We start from the raw sequence: 18,028 nt of genomic DNA, 5'->3' as shown, positions 1-18,028 counted from the left end.
AGCAACTAAACAGTTTCTATCGTTACCTGCTAAATCCCACTGTAACTCCCGATTGTACTAATTTTCCTGTTTAGGTGTGGAGGTGAATTTACCATCTACAATGTAAGGAACAGAAAATTGTTATTTTTTAAAATTCTCTTTCACTTTATGTGTCCTACATAACAGATTCAAGCTTTCATGAGAATTAGAATTTAGATTGGAGTAGTATTTGCGTTCCCATGTACTAATATTGTTTAATATTATATTAATATAGTGCATGGTTCAGTTATCTTTTTCCAAGAATGGTTAGCAGGATTGTTCTTCAGGGAAGTACTTTTTTCTTTCTTACTGCTAGTACATTTCAGAGCCTGTATTTCACTTTTACTTGAGAAAAACAGCTGCTACAGTATTTCAACTGTTACTGGAGTATTTGTAAACACAGGTACTTGTACTAAAGCAAAGAAAGTCTGTACTTTTGCCATCTGTGGTAAAATGTAAGATGTAATGAACTACTGTTGCAGTGAAATGCAGTTAATCCCAGCAGTGAAATGACAATAATTTGTAGGCATAATCATAAAGATCTGATGCGAAATGAGTTTTATAAAAACTAAAACAAAAACATGGAAAAACCACAACAACACCGAACCCAGTTATTTGCAGATATTTATTTTTTCCAAGTTTAAAATGACAAAAAAAAGGAAGGTCCAAAGACAAACACATTTTCATAAAATCTGCTGTTTAATAAAAACCATGGTACAAATGAAATGTGGAAAAAAATCGAAGTTTTACACAGATGAAAGTTATCGATCTATAAATCACACAATCTCGTGATTTAAAAATAACATCTAAAGACAACCACGTGATTTTACTGCATTAGAAAAGAGACATTCAGGTGGTTGTTTTTACTCTGCTATGAAACAAAATACTAAGCCATGAATAATGAGTCGTAAGGCACTGCTGGCTCATATAGATCACAGTTCAGTATACAAGTCAAAAATTGATGGTGACAACACCAACTCTGTCTGTAGAAATAATTAGCCAATAAATACATTAGTAAACTGACCAAATACACAACACCAAATTAAGTTTTTGCATTAAAAAAATTAAACTTATCATCTCTTTGCAACTTTTCAGAAGCAGTCGTAAACGCACAGATGTATAGATCTTAAGTTGTGCTCTGAAAACTTATGAACTTAAATATATATATAGTAATTTAATTTATTGATAAAAGATGTTGTTATCTGGATCCAGAAATCTTTGTACCATTTAAACTAGAATATTGCACCACTAACTCTGGTTTTGTCATTTCTTGTTTAAATTTTAAGCGCTTAGCAAAGAAACTGTTTTTTTAAAAAGAAACTCTGTACATATACTAATAAGAAGCTCAGATCTAAATGCAAAAGCACAGCGATGGTATAAGAGGCGTTATTTTGTAACCCATGAAAACAAAATCAGTGCCAATCAGTTTGCAGCTAAACATAGTCACCTAAAGAAGAAACACGTCTTCCTCTTTACTACTTTCAATCTGAAGTTGAATTGCATATTTGTGGCATTTTTTTTTTTTTAACATGTTAAGTGACAAGTTTAAATCACATTGTCTGTACAGTGCATCAACCTAAAAAAATTTCCAAGCTCTTTAAGTCGATGGTAAATGTTTTATTCTTTCTTTTGTATTTTAGTTTATCTGTCTGAGGGAGTAAGGTTAGCGCACAGCCAATAGGAAAATATACGCAGCCCGTGCAGGGCCAATGGTTGTGTGGATCTTGACGCGCTAAGAACACTCCTGTAAAATATATTCTGAATATCAAAAGCTTTCTTTCCTGGATAACCCCGTGACGTCTAACCCACCCACCACTTTTCCAGACATTAATTAATCCTGATCCTAAACTAACGGAACAATTCCAAGAATAATTCCTCCCTAAAGTTTTTAGTTTAAGACCAGACTTCATCCTTGTCTGGGAAACAGAGACTGTATGCTTTGAAGAATGTATGTTGGTTAGGAGCCTCTCTTTGTACCAAGCTAATCCCAATGTGCAAAACCAAAATTTACATTCAGATAGCAAGGCCTAAAAACAGTGTTTCAGGTACTTGTGATTGCCAAAGATGACCTCAGAGGGTTAAATAAAGGTAAGAAATTTACAGCTTCAACAAATATTAGTATAAAAAAAATAAATCTTTACTGCATATAATTAGCTTTTTGACGCATGGACAATTTCTTTTGAACAGTCAATGTGAGGAAGACATGGTAATTACTGGCCATCTATATGTACATAAACTACAATATCATTACATTAAACCTTATTTGCAGTGGAAGTAATACTGAAAAGAAAAAAAAAAATGTCTGTAGAAAATGTATTAACAAAAATGTACAGGAAAGCTGTTGCATCCTGATTAAGCAAATCAGACTTTTACATTTGTGGTGAAAACATTTTAAAAGTGCACTGAAGAAATCCACATGTTGGTAGATTAATGTGTAAATGACATTCACTGTTGTACTACTCCAATGCAAATAGGGCTTAAAACAGTTCTCATTCACAGTGAAGCCAAAATCTGATGTTGTGAAAGCTTCAGATTAAATGTCATCACCGACAGCAATTACAAAAATATTCTGAGTTGTTCTGTTTTTGTATAAAGTAGAAAATATTTTTATACTTTAGGATGTAAAAAGATACACAGATGGGTACAGTTACAGCTTTACATAGAAAAACAAGAGATTGGAGGGTTCAGAAAACAGCAAAACTCAATATACAAACAATTTTGTTAGTGTTACAAAATTAAATAGGACTGTGGCAATAACAGAATAAATTATTAGCTATAGAAACATGTTCATTATCCTCATTGTAGAAAAGGCTGAGGATGAGACGACATGTCGGTTTGGTCACATATGGTGCTGCTGGCTGATTTAAGTTTAATCAGGTGGTTACTGTAGTGAATAAGGCTCTCAGAGTGTTGCGAAACTCGAGCTGTCAGGATCACGTCACTCAAGTTTGTCCTCAGTCTTTACTGAACTCTCTGCCTCGCTCAGGTCCGTCTTTCTGCTTCTTCATTTCAGTTTGTGTCTGTCCTCGTAGACATGGAAAGGTAATGACTGGTTATGCGTTAGTGGTTATACTGAATTACAATTACTAAAACAAAATAATCAAGGTAGGGTGCAAACTTCAATATGGAATTATGCTCCTGGTATCCGGCCGGCAGGTGTCCTGAAACGGGCGTTTCATGTAATTAGAGCATATGCAAATAAATCCAATAATGAATATGGAGATGAAATTAATAGAATGGGCCTAATTTAAAGGAGCTAGTGGAGAACATTTGTATGATTTGACCACTAGGTGGTGCTCAGAAAACATTTTACTGGTTCCTCTTTTTTAACTAAATGTAAAAAGGTTTGCAATTTATAAATAAAATTTATGTTGACGTAGTGATATCTACCTATACGATTTGATGGGGACAACACAAACAGACCCCTTGTCTGTCCTCCACTGCATCCTTTGCCTCATCTCTCCATCTCACCTACTTACAAATGCCATCTGACTCTGGTGGAAACAGCGCAGCTGTTCTAACTGCCTCACATCTGGAGGCTTTTCTTTACCTAAGAAAATCAGATGTCTCCAAACCAGTGCAAGTGCAGTCAGAGCTCACTTATTCCCCTTTTCATGGGCAACTAATGGGCGACAATGACCTGACCTATGGCATTTGAGTGTGGATCCCTCTCAGTAACATCACAGATTTGTGGGGATTTGGTTGGTTTTCTTCAGTTGAAAAAAAAATAAAATAAAAAAAAATCCCAGGAAATCTGTTACACATCCACAAGGTAAACCTCTGGTTCTGCTCGAGTGGTCACCTGTCTGTCCACACATTTGTCCATTAGTCTGTCTATGCTTAGCTCGCCTTCTCCTCTTTCTGCCTCTTCCTTCTGTCTCTTGGCGAGGTCACTCGCGATAGCCAGCGCTCCTCCTTTTAGGAACCTGACAAAGTTCTCGCCCACTAGCGGCCCCATGGCGTACATGCCCGGCCCGTTCGCAGCAATCACCCTGTTTGTAAACGGGTCCACCTCAATTGGGTTCCTCCGGCATGAGATGGGCTCCTCAGGGTTCATGCCAAGCGAGCGCCCGTTATTGTCTAGAAAGGAAAGATTGGGGTGGGCGCCAATCAGAACCAGAGCCTTAGAGACCTGAACCACCGTCCGCTGGCCAGCGTCTGACTCTAGAACGCACTTTCGGTCAGGTCTGAACTCGACAACCCTGTGGTGCGGGAAGCTCAGGTAACCCGGGTACCGGGGGAGGGAGGAGGAAGAAGAAGGGGTGGAACGATGAAGATTCTGCGTATGGTCCTGTTGTGAATTATTGTGTTGATGCTGCTGTTGAGTCATCATCTGGTGAACCTGGAGGACAAAGTACAGAACAGAGGTTAGGCGGTTAAAATCCCAGACAACCGGGTTCAGCTGTCATGACGATCAGTCAGGAAATTGATCTGCTCTGCTCTCCCCACCTTGTGGTACTCTGGGTAGAGGAGTTTAGGCAGCTGGTTGAAGATGAGCTCTGGGTCGGTGACTGAGCGTCTGAAGGCGTGGTAGACAGGGGTGTTGAGATGGTGGGTGGCAAGTACTGCGTCGGCTGCCGTAAGCCCTGCCCCCACCACCAGAACGGGGTCTGACGACTGGTCGAGCTCACCGCGAGAGATGGCTGCCTCTAGATCCCAGAATGAGTGGCACACGAAGGGCAGGGACTCGCCCTGTACACCGAGTCTGGCCGGGATGTCATGCGTGCCCGTCGCCAACACCACATTGTGTGCTAACACGGAGAAAGGCACCTCCTCTGAAAGCGTGGAACCATCTAAAAGTAGGAGAGAAGAATCAATAGGTGAAAATCGGCTTTACTGAGAGGCTGCATGAAGTCCATATTAATATGATTTTGAGCTGTGAATCAAGCAAAACTACTTCAGTGCGGTCCTAGAATCCTAATATACAGCTGGCAATGTGCTTTAACACTTTAAAACACAACAAATGTTAACAGTGATCAAGAGAGTTTCATTCACTGTACCTCCAAGCTCTTCCCCCTCTCTCCGCTGCAGTCCTGTCACTCTCCAGCAGGGCGGCGACCCCTCCTGGCTGCTAGGCTGCCTGGTCACAGAGGTGACTAAAGTCCCACAGGCAAAGTTCTGCTCCAGGGACATCTGGGAAACGTAGTGCTGGTAGTAGGAGGCGATCTCTGCTGGTGTGGCACGGTCATTTCGCACATTTCTGTTGTGAAAGAAACATGAAAATACATTTAAATACAGGTTGAACACGTATTTATTTATAGACACAGGACAAGTCTGAGTGTGGTGCACAGAAATTAAAGACCACTATTCTGCTGCTATGGTCACAAATTTCTATTTTATGTAAATCAGGTGGGTCCAGCTGGGCTGCGAGTCATTTGAAAAACAAATTAAAGAGTGTGACGCATGAAGATGAATGGCTTTGTCCTTTTATTTCTCTGCTCAGCTTACTCAGAGGAGTACTGTAACTTTAGGTCACTTTGGAAAAAACTGTATTTTCTTTGTGGTAAAAACTTTTATTAATTTAGGCCTCCAAGTCTTAATTTCATCAATTTTTATTACATTATCAATTTATTTTCATTTATATGACCAATACATCTCCTAAAAGTCATTCTTGTTCTTAGCAGCCTCACTGCAATGACAGCTTGAGCCGAGTCTTAAAAATCAGGGCTGTGGGGATTAAATCCAAGTATGAGCTAACTAAAAGAGCAGCTCCATCATTGAAACTCAAACCCCATTTAGCTTCAGGTTCTCAGCTCGTAAACATAAGCCCGGGTGGTCAAGATTTGTTATTAATAAAGGTAATCTGATTGTATTTCTCCACTGTGGAGACATCTTCTTGTACACAAGCCTCTCCGCCAGGAGCTTTATTACGGTTGAAAACTTCATGAACCCTGTTGAGTGTTTAAACAACACGTCGTACACGCTCTGTACACAAAGTGGCGGTTTTATTATGAGCAGACCTGCGTTTGTCTCTCATCCAGTCCTTCAGCTTCAGCCCGGGAAGCTCCATCCAGTTAGCCAGGCTCAGCGTCAGCATGGAGCCCTCCATTGCCTGCACACAGCACACAGCACACACATTGTTAACACTCTTGTCATTCAAATCATGTTTGCCTTCTATCGTGTGCACATCAATTTCTGTGTGTAAATAAGCAGCTGGGAAAACATTTTCTTTTATGTGTTTGCTAAACATATCTACTTTACGATCGAATTCAGGCCATCTTATATAATAACATTTTATGATGATAAGGACTAAACAGCCAACCGTTTATCCTTCTGCTTACACAAAACAGAATGGGTTAGCCTTTAAAACCTATTCTGTAAGTTCAGACACTTACATGCCAGGCTCCTCCAGGTGGACCCTTCCCCAGCACCAGGTGGGGAATGGCACGCTCTGGCTCGTATCGCCATTCCAGCGGAGAGGTGTGGTCGAATCCGAAGTCGCTGTCTGGCAGCAACAATGAATCAAAGAGCACCGCTACGGGGTTGGACGACCGCCCTTCCAGCCCCTCGCACAGGTACTCCAAGTCCTACAAAGGGAGCATCTGTGAGGCTCTGTTCACACTGCACTAATGCAACTTCATAACTTCACAGAGAGAAGAAAAAGGTTTACCTGCTCCAGCAGCGACAGGTGAGGCTGCTCTGCCAGCTTGCTGTGCAGCAGGGGATTTGGGTGTGATGCCTCAGGTGACAGGTAAGGGGTGTAACCTGATAACAGGTAGGACAGGCAGATGCCTGAGGGGCCATTACCTGATAATAAATGAGAGGTAAGGTTACACATTCAGAAAAAATGCAGTTTGATTATTATCAATTTTACCGCACAGCTGCACACAGATAAAAAAATAAATAAATAAAAAAAATTAAAAAAATTGAATAACTCAATTTAACTTCCAACAGAAACATCCCAAAAAATTAAAAAAAAAACTGTCAATGAAAGAGGGACATTAAAGTCAGTGTGCTGCATGATTCAGTGGGTTTGGATACAAGAGGCCAATGATTCAGCAAAACCACGTAAAACAGTTGCATGGTCATGACTGAAAGTGGTCATCCCACTTTCAGTTCTCTAAGTAATCCAACTGAACCTTTTTTTTAAGACGGCCTTTCCCTTTGCTGATGCGAGGATTCACTCTGACTTCTTTTTTGTGAATCATTAATCTGGATTCATCACTGATTCATGGACAGTAAAGCTCTTCTTTTCCATTAGTGAGCTGTAATGCTGCAGGAGTGTTCACCTGAACCAACAGTAGAAAAAAAAAAAAACAAAAAAAAACTGAAGAAACCCAGTGTTTGCATTTATAACTGAAAATGAGGAAAACCGCAGTGGGTTTCCTTTAAAGTATTGCAGTCCATTTCAATGCACTGTTTGCCTCAATTTTGTGCAACCTCTGCTTCCTGCTGTTGGTGAGTTCATCTCTTACAATCTAAGCCATATTTAGCCTATAACCAATTAATAGCTTGGCTAACTATTAGGCTATAATCTGGAAGCCCAGAGTCATGCAAAAGACTATAGAAATGCAGACAAAGCAAAACTGGCACAACTCACTCTCAGAAGTATATTTCTTCTCATGCACTTCCCTCTGAGCTCCATCACAATGATCCAATTTAATGTTTGTCAGGTTTATTTCAAAGCTACTGGCTAATATTCAGGGTGTGAACTTCATCAGTAACTGCTGTAATAACTTAATCGAGCACACATCTAAACAAAGCTAATGACTGCTCCTTTGAGGTTTGTAACAGAACTATTAAAGTGCAGTTCTTCATGTGTGTTTCTTACCAATGATCACCACAGGCAAGATGTCTCCAGGGAGAATTTCTTTGTCATGAAGGTCCATTTCAACTGCAAAGAGGGGAGAGGAGAAAAGACATTTTTATATAAGACTGAGAAAGTAGTTCAGCAAAGTTAATGATTGTTGAGTCCAGTCAGCATTAACAATGGTGAGTCGAGTTCATTTTCATGTGACCTGTGGCACACACACTTCCCCTGCGGGGCCTCAGTTTGACATAGTAGTGCGAGATTGCGTAGATACACCATAAACCACACAGGAAGACAGTCTCTAGAGAGACGCTCATTTCTTCCTTGTTTACTCTCTGATTTGATGTTTTGTTTTGTTTTTAAACCTGCAAGTTTGAAGCTGTACTGTACTATTCCTGGGTTTACAAACAAGTCAAGACATAAAGGTCAAGTCAGTACATCAAGGTTGGTTGTAGAGGAACTAGATCTGTTACACACAGCAGTAGGTCAAGTGCGAGAATCAGTTTTACAACAAAAACACATCCACTTTACCCCAGGGTGAAAAGGCATTAGATCAAATGTAATAACTCACTCACATCACAAGACGCTTAAAAGCCTGATAGCACACGACCTGTAGTCACATCATATTTTACCCCCACAACATGCGTGCTGCATGTTGTGGGGGTTTTCCCCTGTTAAGTTTAACTGTTGTGGATTAAATAAACAAACCTGGCCTTGGAGAGTCTTTTATTTGCTTGGAATTTTCTAAACAAAGCTCATCTTTAAGCACTCTCGCTCATTTTAATGTGCATTACTGTGTTTGTTTTGTTTCTAACTTTTTTATTTATTAAAGAAACCAAAGGCCTCAAATGTTCAAATAAAAATCTGTAATAATGTTTGAAATGAAGAAACAATTCACACTTTCAACTTTGTCTTTTTTTTCTGAAAGGAGACATTGCTGATGATTTTTTGCACAGTTTATGTACTAAAGGACCACAAGCCAAGCACCATTTAGTCTGATTGTATTCATGAAGAGTGAGGCAACTCTGGAGCTCACACGATTAAAACTGGGTAAAGCCTAAAGGGAAAATGTGAGTTTGGTGATTATAAGTAGTTTCAGGAAAGCTCTGACTGGCTATTTCAGGCGGTACAAACAAATGAATGATATCATAATTTATTTTGAGGACTTCCAGGAAAGACTATCAGCATGAAACGATGTTGATAATTTCCAAATTTTGGCCTTGCAGGTCTGACACTGAGAAAGGCTCAAACTGAGTGTTTTGTGATCAAAGTTAGCCTGAGACAAAAATGTGACCATAAAAAAATGAAAAAAAGAAATATTTGGAGGTAAAAAACAAAAATATTTGGGATTGCACTAAATGAGAAAATCCTGTGTCCTTCAGCTGTTATCATGAGCACGACAAGGAGGACGGAGCGTAGAAACAAACGACCGAGGAACTGATATTCAGGGAGGAACGTCTTACTTCGTATCGCCCCTGTGTTTACTGGGTACATGCCTCTCAGTGTGGTTTAAAATAAACATCAAGTCTGCTGGAATCTCAGTGTTTAGAAAAACTCCTATTCCAAAACAAAAAGCGACAAACTTAACTCCCTTTTCCAACGGTCACACCATATAGGCCTATATACTCTAAAATTAAACAAAATTAGCAGAATGAAAGAAAAAAAAAAAAGATGGTGTAAGAGAAACGCTCTTAAATACATCCTCATTAGAAGGAGCTCAGTGCTCATCAAGTAGCTCTAGTAAAGGTCTCACTCAAAGGGTCCCTAAGTTTTTCTATCTTTAAGAAATATGTCAAATCTTTAATGCACTGGTGACAGGATGGAGGCCTTTTCCATTAAAATAAACAAAAAAACCCACCAAACACCTTGCATGAACTGCAGTTTCAGCAGCCACAGAGGAGTGCCGCTGGTATAACGGCGCCTTTATTTGTACCAAAACAGTGTGCAGTTACCTTTTTCCACCCCTGTGATGCAATGACCAGGAAATAATTGCAAATATACTTATTCATCACAGAAATGGGAGCAAGTCATTTTCCACATAGAAACTCTGTTTGTCTCTAACCCAACTCATTAAAACTTAACAGAATGCCTAATAAGTAAATTACGAAGGGTGGTGCAAGAGCGTAATGCATTTACCCCTTTGCAGACACAGATGTCTATACAGATAGACAGACAACTGTAATATAGCCCATGATGTCAGCTCAGGTCGGGTATGATGTTACTTGTGTGCACAGGCCTGCCCCTTTACATAATCTGCTAAGTCATGCTTACACGGGCAAAAAGAAAGTCAGTGCAGGAAATGGAGGGAAAAAGAGGATGACTCAAAGTAAAAAACACAAGGTCAAGATAAGCAAAGCAGTGAGAAGGGGAAAAAGAGCAAAGAAAAAAAAAAAGAGGATCGAATGAGCCAGAATCAGCGCGAAAAAGAAAAGCTGCGAGAAAGATAGAGGGTTACATAATCCAGCCCAAACGTTGGCAGAGAGCCCAGTGAAGGCGGACTGCACACACACACAGTCCATGACTAAATGAAGCCTAGTAGCTGAGTTTCCCCCTGAGATTGACCTGCTAGGGATAATTAGGCTTCCTCAGTTTCTTTGGCACAAAATGCTAAAAATGTTTTCCAGGGAAATGTGACTAATGTGCAGCACAGACATCATTAAACACTTTATTTTCAGTGTTTATGCTTGAAAAGAGGAATTTGGCAACAGCATTAAATGTACCAAATATAACAGTTATGCCAAGTTGTTATCTCAAAAAAAGAAGCAAACTTTAGAGGGATGGGACATACCAACTTCTTTATTCTGAGTGTATGGTAGCCTATGAGGATAACCAAATTAATATAGTTTACCAGAGTAAAGAGTTACTCTTATTTTCAAATTAAACACACTCATTTAAATTTCAATCCAAATATAAAATAAAAAATAAACAATACTAAAAAGTCAGCCATGAGGTACTGTGCATGTTTGCTTAACTTCAGCACACCTGCAGTGATCTCTGGGTCATATTACAGTTATAAAAGTCATAAACCCTGTGAAAACTGGATAAAACACAACTGACCAGTCATAGCTGTCATCATTCATGACCTGTGAATGACTTTAGACTACAAAGACTGCTTTAAGAAGCTGGAGACGTGGTGGTGTTACAAGTCAGAAGTGCTTTTAACCTAAAACAGGACCTCGGTTTTACACCTTGTTTTAATTATTATTATATTTTCCCCCAAAAGGAGGTTTCCATTTGCCTTTACTGTCATCAAAAATCCTTAATAAAATGAAATGTTCAACCTGTTTTTATGTTTTACTTTCAGTGCTTCTTCTCTGAGAAGAGGCATACTTTAAAAAAAAATAAATAAATAAATAATGGAGCAACTACACTTCCAGGTTGTGTATTTCCTTTACGGTAAGACTAATGTTTTGTGTGAGTCAGCTGATACTGACAAATATTCAAATATTGTAAACCAGATAAGTTTTATCACTACCTCTATCTCCCTAGGTCTACCTGCCTACCAGGCTTTTCAACACAGAGCGTAAGCTTATTTTAAAGCATTTTTTGTTACACTTGCTTTAGTAACACTCATTTACTGCAAAGGAAAGTTTGTCCCGCCACAGGTGGAGTATATAATTAACTCAGTAACCGCACAGCTATAACAATGACACAGCAGTTGTGTCTCGACTTGTGTCAACTGCAGGTATGTGTGTGCAGTGTGCAGAGCCACAACAATATGGAGCCATGAAAGCCTTCATATTGTTTCAAAACTACAGGGTCCAACTTCCTGTTAAGACATGTCTTAAATCAGCTGCTCACCATTACATAATCATATGTTTTGCTCATGCGAAAGACTCAAATCAGCAAATCGAAACATTAACTTAAAAAGCAGAAAACCCTCACTTATTTAAAGACATATTTTAAATAACTGATGGCCCTTTGGGGGTGAAACTGAGGCACCATTTCTTATTTTAAACAACGGTCAGGCAAAGTCGTCTTTGCTTTACACTTCTGATGAATGGTGCAAGCAAAGCAGTTACAAAAACAGGGGGAAAAAAACCAAAGCGTTGGTGAGTTTCCCCTCTTCCCCTGTGAAGCTTGAATCTCTATGACACTGGATCAGATTCTCCACTCATCGGGCTGCAAATATAGCACAGGCTTATCTGAACTCTTATCCAACTGCTGATGCTATTTTAATACAGGCTCTCAATCTGAGCCCCTTTATTTTATGCAACGGCCTGCATGATTCTGTCGCTACCTGTGGAAAAAACTTGAGGAATGCTCCATATGGCACCTGTGCATACGCCTACCTTAAAGCTTCCAGCATCTGGCCAGCTAATCCGCCATATGCACCTGCCAGACGGCTAATGAGATTTCAGTTATGTCTGCCTAGACGCCTGCTGCAGTCTGCAAAGTGTACGGAAGAACCAAATCGGTTCCTGTGCAAAACACTAAACGCATAAGTATTCACACTTCTTGATCCTTTTCAGCCAGGTTTCTTCTGACTGGTTCCCCCTCACGAACAAATAGCTAAAACAATGGGTGGGTGGGATTTCTGTGCTGACAGCCAGTGCTGTGTACCTGATATCTGGTGTCATTATCATAAAATATCCCAGAGCGGGGGTTCAAACTGTCTACAGTCAGAATTTACTGTACATACACTAACCTCAGTTTGTCAGATTTAACCAGGTGTAATATGAGAGCATCACAGTAGCAGTACCTGTATGACAGAGCATAAATTAAACCCCTCTTTAATTGTGTCACCTGTCTGTATAAACTGAACTCTTTTCCTTGTGTTATTCATTTTCATTCAAGGGGTTTTGGCACTGGGTGTCCCTACGACCCTCTGAACTTCCTGTCAGTTTCCTGTGAACTCTCAGGCATCACTGTTTTAGCACCCACCCACCGACTCCACCTCAAGATAAACATGCAACTGAATTCTAAAGCTGTTTCTATTGTTTCAGCACAGTGAAGCAGTTATTGACATTAACAACTATAAAACTATGTGCAAAACCCAGAAGTACCAAAACAAATCAATCGCCAGCTATTGTGTTACAAAATGTAAAATTATAAAAATATACTTTTCCTATAAAAATACTGTTCAGCTATGGTGTGATAATCTTTAGTATCCCTAAAATATTTTATACAATAAACTACACTTTAATGAAATATTTGCTACTTTTAATAGTACTAATATATATGTATTTATACATAGCTGTGTATAGGAAGCAAATGTGCTTTAAAAAAATTAATCTATAAACGTATCATTCTGTACTTATATATCTAAAGGTAACCACGCATGAATGTATATGACTCAGCATTGAGAGTACTTTTACTCCGGGTGCTTAGGGTAGATTTGGATGATAAAACTTTTCCAGGATTATGACGGATACTCAGATAAAGAGTATAAATCCTTTTTTTCAGTAAAAACCCATTTTTTGTGCAGCACGTCTGCATGAGCGCTACAGATGTTATCTGCTCTGCACTCTTAAGGAAAACCCTAGAACCGTCTCTCCCCACGTTGCACTTGCACCCGCTCGGTTCGGTCGTGACCACCCACGCCCCTCCCCGGCGGGTCAGCTGCGTGACTCACAGCTCCCAGCTCCGGCTGACAGGAGCCTGCCCTCCCCATCTAACCGCTCCACGAACTCAGGACAATGACTCACGCGACAATGGATGCTCACCTAAATGAATGGATAAAGAAGAAAGATGGTGGCCTCGGGCTACTCACTGATTCACGCCGGAGGTGAGGCTCTGTGTCCTCCGCGTGCTGTTTGAGCCTTTCAGGAGACACGAGGGTTTCACGTCTGTCTTCTCTTTCTGCTGCTTCTTCTCTTCTCTCAGTCTGTCATGTCGGGACTCTGCCCCCTTCTTTTATAACCGCCTTCTCTTTTTTTCCCCCGCACGTGTTCAACGCGAGGCTCCAACTCCTGCGTCGTGCAGCACGTGGACTCATTTAATGTAACAGTAGAGGCGGTCCCTCCCCCGTCGACCAATCAGAATCACGCCTCGTTCCTAGAGCTGCCCCGGTTTTACCCTCTGAAAGCCGCCATCTTTACGCTGCTACGTAAAGATGGCAAAAGCAAAAGCCAGTCCTCGTGTCTGTGTAATTAATAAATAAATACACAAGAAAACAGAAAAGAAATAAAGATAAGAAACATTTCTTATTTTATTATTACAGCATAACATAGTCATTGTCCCTGTATAAATAAAAAAGAGAGAAAAAAAAGCCAAATTTCATCTGCTTCTGGATTATTATAAATGTTGACTTTTAAAAAATACAGTATTACAGTATTTATAGTCGGTTTGTAATGTGGAATTGCTTGTTTGAGTTTATTATTTAGAAAATCTCAGTTTAACTCCAGTTTTCACTTTTTCCGAGTTATTGGTAGCTTCTTCTATAACCTTATATAATTTTCTTAAACTAAAGCTAAAGATATTTCCTTGATATTTTTTATTTCAGTTTCGTAAGCATACATGATTGTTTCAGTAAGTTAATTAGTTTTTATTTTCATTTTTGTTAGTTAAATATAACATACTTGGATGTCCTGTCAGAAACATCCTTATAATTCTTTAATCAACGGTATCATGAAAAACTAGCATTTAAATGTCGCATACTGATGAGAAAACCTTTGTTCCCATGTTTAGTTGTTTGCAGGATCCAAATTTGATGTGGGTTCCAGTTTCACAAGACATAACTACTGTTTTACCTAAAATTTGAACTTCCCTGATGGTTGTGAAGAAGCTGATGACAGCAAAACCAACATGCTGAACATCACTACAAAGCACGGGGCTAAAGAGCACACACTGTAAAATCTAATTAGTTCCCAGAACTCAAAAAAATTATGGAAACTCGTTGCCTCAAAAAAATTGAGTAAAGCTTAGCTAAAAATGACTAAGTTAGGACAACTTATTTACTTTGAGTACTCTGTACAAGCTCATTTGTTCCCAGAACTCAAAAAAATTGGATCAAGTTTACGTAAGATGACCAAGTTAGGGCAACTTACTCATTTTGAGTACACTGTACAGCCTTGTTAGTTCCCAGAACTCAAAAAAATTATGGAAACTCGTTGCCTCAAAAAAACTAAGTAAAGCTTACTTAAGATGACTGTTAGGACAACTAATGTATAAGTTGTCCTAACAGTCATCTTAAGTAAGCTTTACTTAGTTTTTTTGAGGCAACGAGTTTCCATAATTTTTACTACTTAATACTGCAACTCTGCAGTATTAAGTAGTAAAAATTATGGAAACTCGTTGCCTCAAAAAAACTAAGTAAAGCTTACTTAAGATGACTGTTAGGACAACTTATACATTAGTTGTCCTAACAGACATAATACTGCAGACTTGCAGTATTAACAATAACTTGATATTTCTGACTGTACAATACTAATTGTTTACCTACTGACAAACATGTTAAGTTCAACTAAATGAAAAAACAATTTGTGGTACCATGAATATTTTTAAAAATAATTAACAACAATTTTTGTAATGATGTTAAAATCAGCCCAACTTTTATTTTCAAACACAACAAAGTATAACAGCCAACATACTGGACACTGTTCTGCTGAACAACAAACAATTATATTGCCATCACTGTTATAATCTTACAATGAAACAAAGTCTCAGATGTAATTATTCTGAAAATAAGTTTAGGCCTACCACAAGTTTGTTTTGTACTTACATTACTTATATAATCAAAATAAAATATTTGTTGTTCTGTCACAAGTGCAGTCTCTAATTTAAACAACACATTTGTTTTCCATTCCAACACATGAGCTGGAATGTTGTATTATTTTAAGGATGCTTGTTTCCAGTCCAGGCATTACTGCCTGAATGACTGTCATGGATCGAGGTGATCCAAATGTAAGTGCAGAAGAAAGTCTTTAACTTCCCTTAAGTACAGTGGCAGTGGATGTGGGTTGGAGATGCAATGAGCTTGAACCTGCAGGCGACCATCTTCACTGACCACACCATCTGTGACGGAGGACTCATCTCTCCTGTTGTCCTGCAAGCAAACAATCATATTTTTTGGAACATGAACTTAATTGCTTTCTTAAAACATTTTTTTCTGCATTTGGTATAGAACAGACTCCAATTTAGACAATCTCAGGCTCCCTCCCCACCGGAGAGGTGACATTCAATGTCCCAAATTGTCAGTCTGGATAACCCTGACCACCACCCAACACACAATAATGTCATGAAAGCATCATTTTAAAAAATGGCTATGCAAACATGGCCTCCCCTCTGTCAGTGCGCCCCAGGGTGGCTGTGGCTACAACGTAGCTTGCCATCACCAGTGTGTGAATGTGTGTATGAATGGGTGAATGACTGGATATGTAAAGCGCTTTGGGGTCCTTAGGGACCAGAAAAGCGCTATATAAATACAGGCCATTTACCAATAACTTTCATTCTAATGATGTGCAAAATGATTTTGGGCACAAAACAGATTTTGCTGTTAGAAAACTTGCAGACTTCACTATATACAGTGTAGACCCTCTAAACTAAGTTTGGGGGATGTGATCTTTCAAGAAATGCAGACCAAACTGTTGTTGTTTGTTTACTTACACAGCATGTCTTGTAGAATTAACTGTGGTCACCAGCAACAGCATAGTGCAGTCATATCTCAAGTCTAACAACAGAAGACAGGAAAAGATCAGTAAAGAAACAACTTCCCCAAACCAAAGCACGAATAAAACAACAAGTAAAACAGGCTGATCTAAAGTATGATTAAAGTTCAGCCTGATTAATATAAATGTCACTGACAGTTGCTAATATATTGGAAAACCAAAATACTTACTGATGTCTTTCTGTCCAACAGCAGGAGTGCTGGTCCCGAGCCTCAAAGACAGTAAGAAGCAAGCAGAGGGAGAAAAAACAGAACATTTTTCAGAAACTGATTTGATCCTTAATGGCTGTGCAATCATTGTAACATAGAGTTTGCTTATGTTGTTAAATAAAGGCTAGATTTGACATTAATAGATGCCACAGATGTTCTAAAGCTGCCACAAAGCATGAAAAAAAAAAGAAGACGTCTCCGAAAACGTCGGAGCATTTTTGCAAATATGTGATGTCTTGATAAATCGAGCAAATATTTTAAATTTACACAGCTACATTCTTGCCTGAAAATATCTTAAAAGTTTATTTTGTGACCCAGAAAAAGTAATAAGTTTTTCAGCGGCGCTCCTCCGCCATTGCCGCGCTTACAAGTACGCACAGGCTCCGACAACCGTGGCCGACAAATGCGATCCTCCTTTTCCCCAGACTACCCTTTCTGGGTCACAAAATAACCTTTTAAGATATTATCAGGCGACAATGTAGCTATGTAATGCTCAAATATCTACTTAATTTATCAAAATATCACATATTTGCAAAAGTGCTTCCACGTTTTCGGAGAGCTCTGTTATCCACCCCCCACACCTACCCCACCCCTAACGGCTGCACCTCCCGAAGAATTTTGTCTGGGCTCTTATCTCACTTATTTATTTCAAACAATCAACAGAAAATTTCACCACATAGTTTTATGTAAGGTTTTTAAGGCTGTGGTGTTAATTTTTAAGTAAGACGAGCCCAGCGGCAGCAGCAACGCTAGGCTAACACTAACTAGCTAGCAAGATTTTAAACCTGGTGCTAAACTAAGAGAAGCCACAAAATCAGTTTGAATAAGAGTAAACATTTACTCACCAAGTCAGTGTATCAGGTAAAGATCCACAGCAATGACAACAATAATATCTTGAGCTGACGCTTCTCCAGGTTTGCTCAACATATTCCATAAAAAATGCACCGTGAACATGCGGACTGATCCGCGAGGGAGGAGGACGGTAGTCACGTGGCATTTTCAAAACACATCTTTCATCCTTCCGCACTGAGAAGCAAAACTTCCAGCTTACTTAGTTTTTCTAAGTTAAGACAACTCAAATAAATGGAGTTTATCAGCGTTTTTGCATAAAAAGTACTGGTAACTTATTTAAATTGAGTTCTAATAACAAATTGATAAAAATTGAGTTCAGCCTATTTTATATTTTTAATTAAACACAATATTACATTTTACAGTGCAGGAACAGTTATATAATCCCTGAGCGTTTAGATTTATTTAAATAATTAGAATCAGCTAAACTTTAATAACATAAAGATAAAGCAAATCCATGTACACATATAGAGTAAATTAAAGATGTAAGAGACACACCTCTCACACACTTCTGTTTTAAAAGACTATAAGCTTTCAGGTGTCACATATTCGCTGACTCACACTCAAGTTCCTCCAATATGGCTGCCATACGT

At 39.1% G+C, this 18,028-nt stretch overlaps 1 protein-coding gene across 1 annotated transcript; it reads right to left on the bottom strand.

Moving 5' to 3' along the window:
- Window positions 1-872: 872 nt before the first annotated feature.
- Window positions 873-13,732, bottom strand: osgn1 (oxidative stress induced growth inhibitor 1). The gene is made up of 8 exons (XM_003448429.5): window positions 13,482-13,732; window positions 7,790-7,852; window positions 6,629-6,765; window positions 6,354-6,545; window positions 5,979-6,070; window positions 5,019-5,218; window positions 4,468-4,811; window positions 873-4,360 (listed from the first exon to the last, which is right to left on the bottom strand). The coding sequence occupies exons 2-8, from the start codon at window positions 7,845-7,847 to the stop codon at window positions 3,776-3,778; spliced, it is 1,608 nt and encodes a 535-aa protein (XP_003448477.1). The 5' UTR covers window positions 7,848-7,852; window positions 13,482-13,732; the 3' UTR covers window positions 873-3,775.
- Between the last annotated feature and the right edge of the window lie 4,296 nt (window positions 13,733-18,028).

This window comes from Oreochromis niloticus, linkage group LG5 (genome assembly GCF_001858045.2).
Source record: "Oreochromis niloticus isolate F11D_XX linkage group LG5, O_niloticus_UMD_NMBU, whole genome shotgun sequence".
NCBI lineage: Eukaryota > Metazoa > Chordata > Actinopteri > Cichliformes > Cichlidae > Oreochromis > Oreochromis niloticus.
This window is presented reverse-complemented; position numbering and strand designations above follow the sequence as displayed.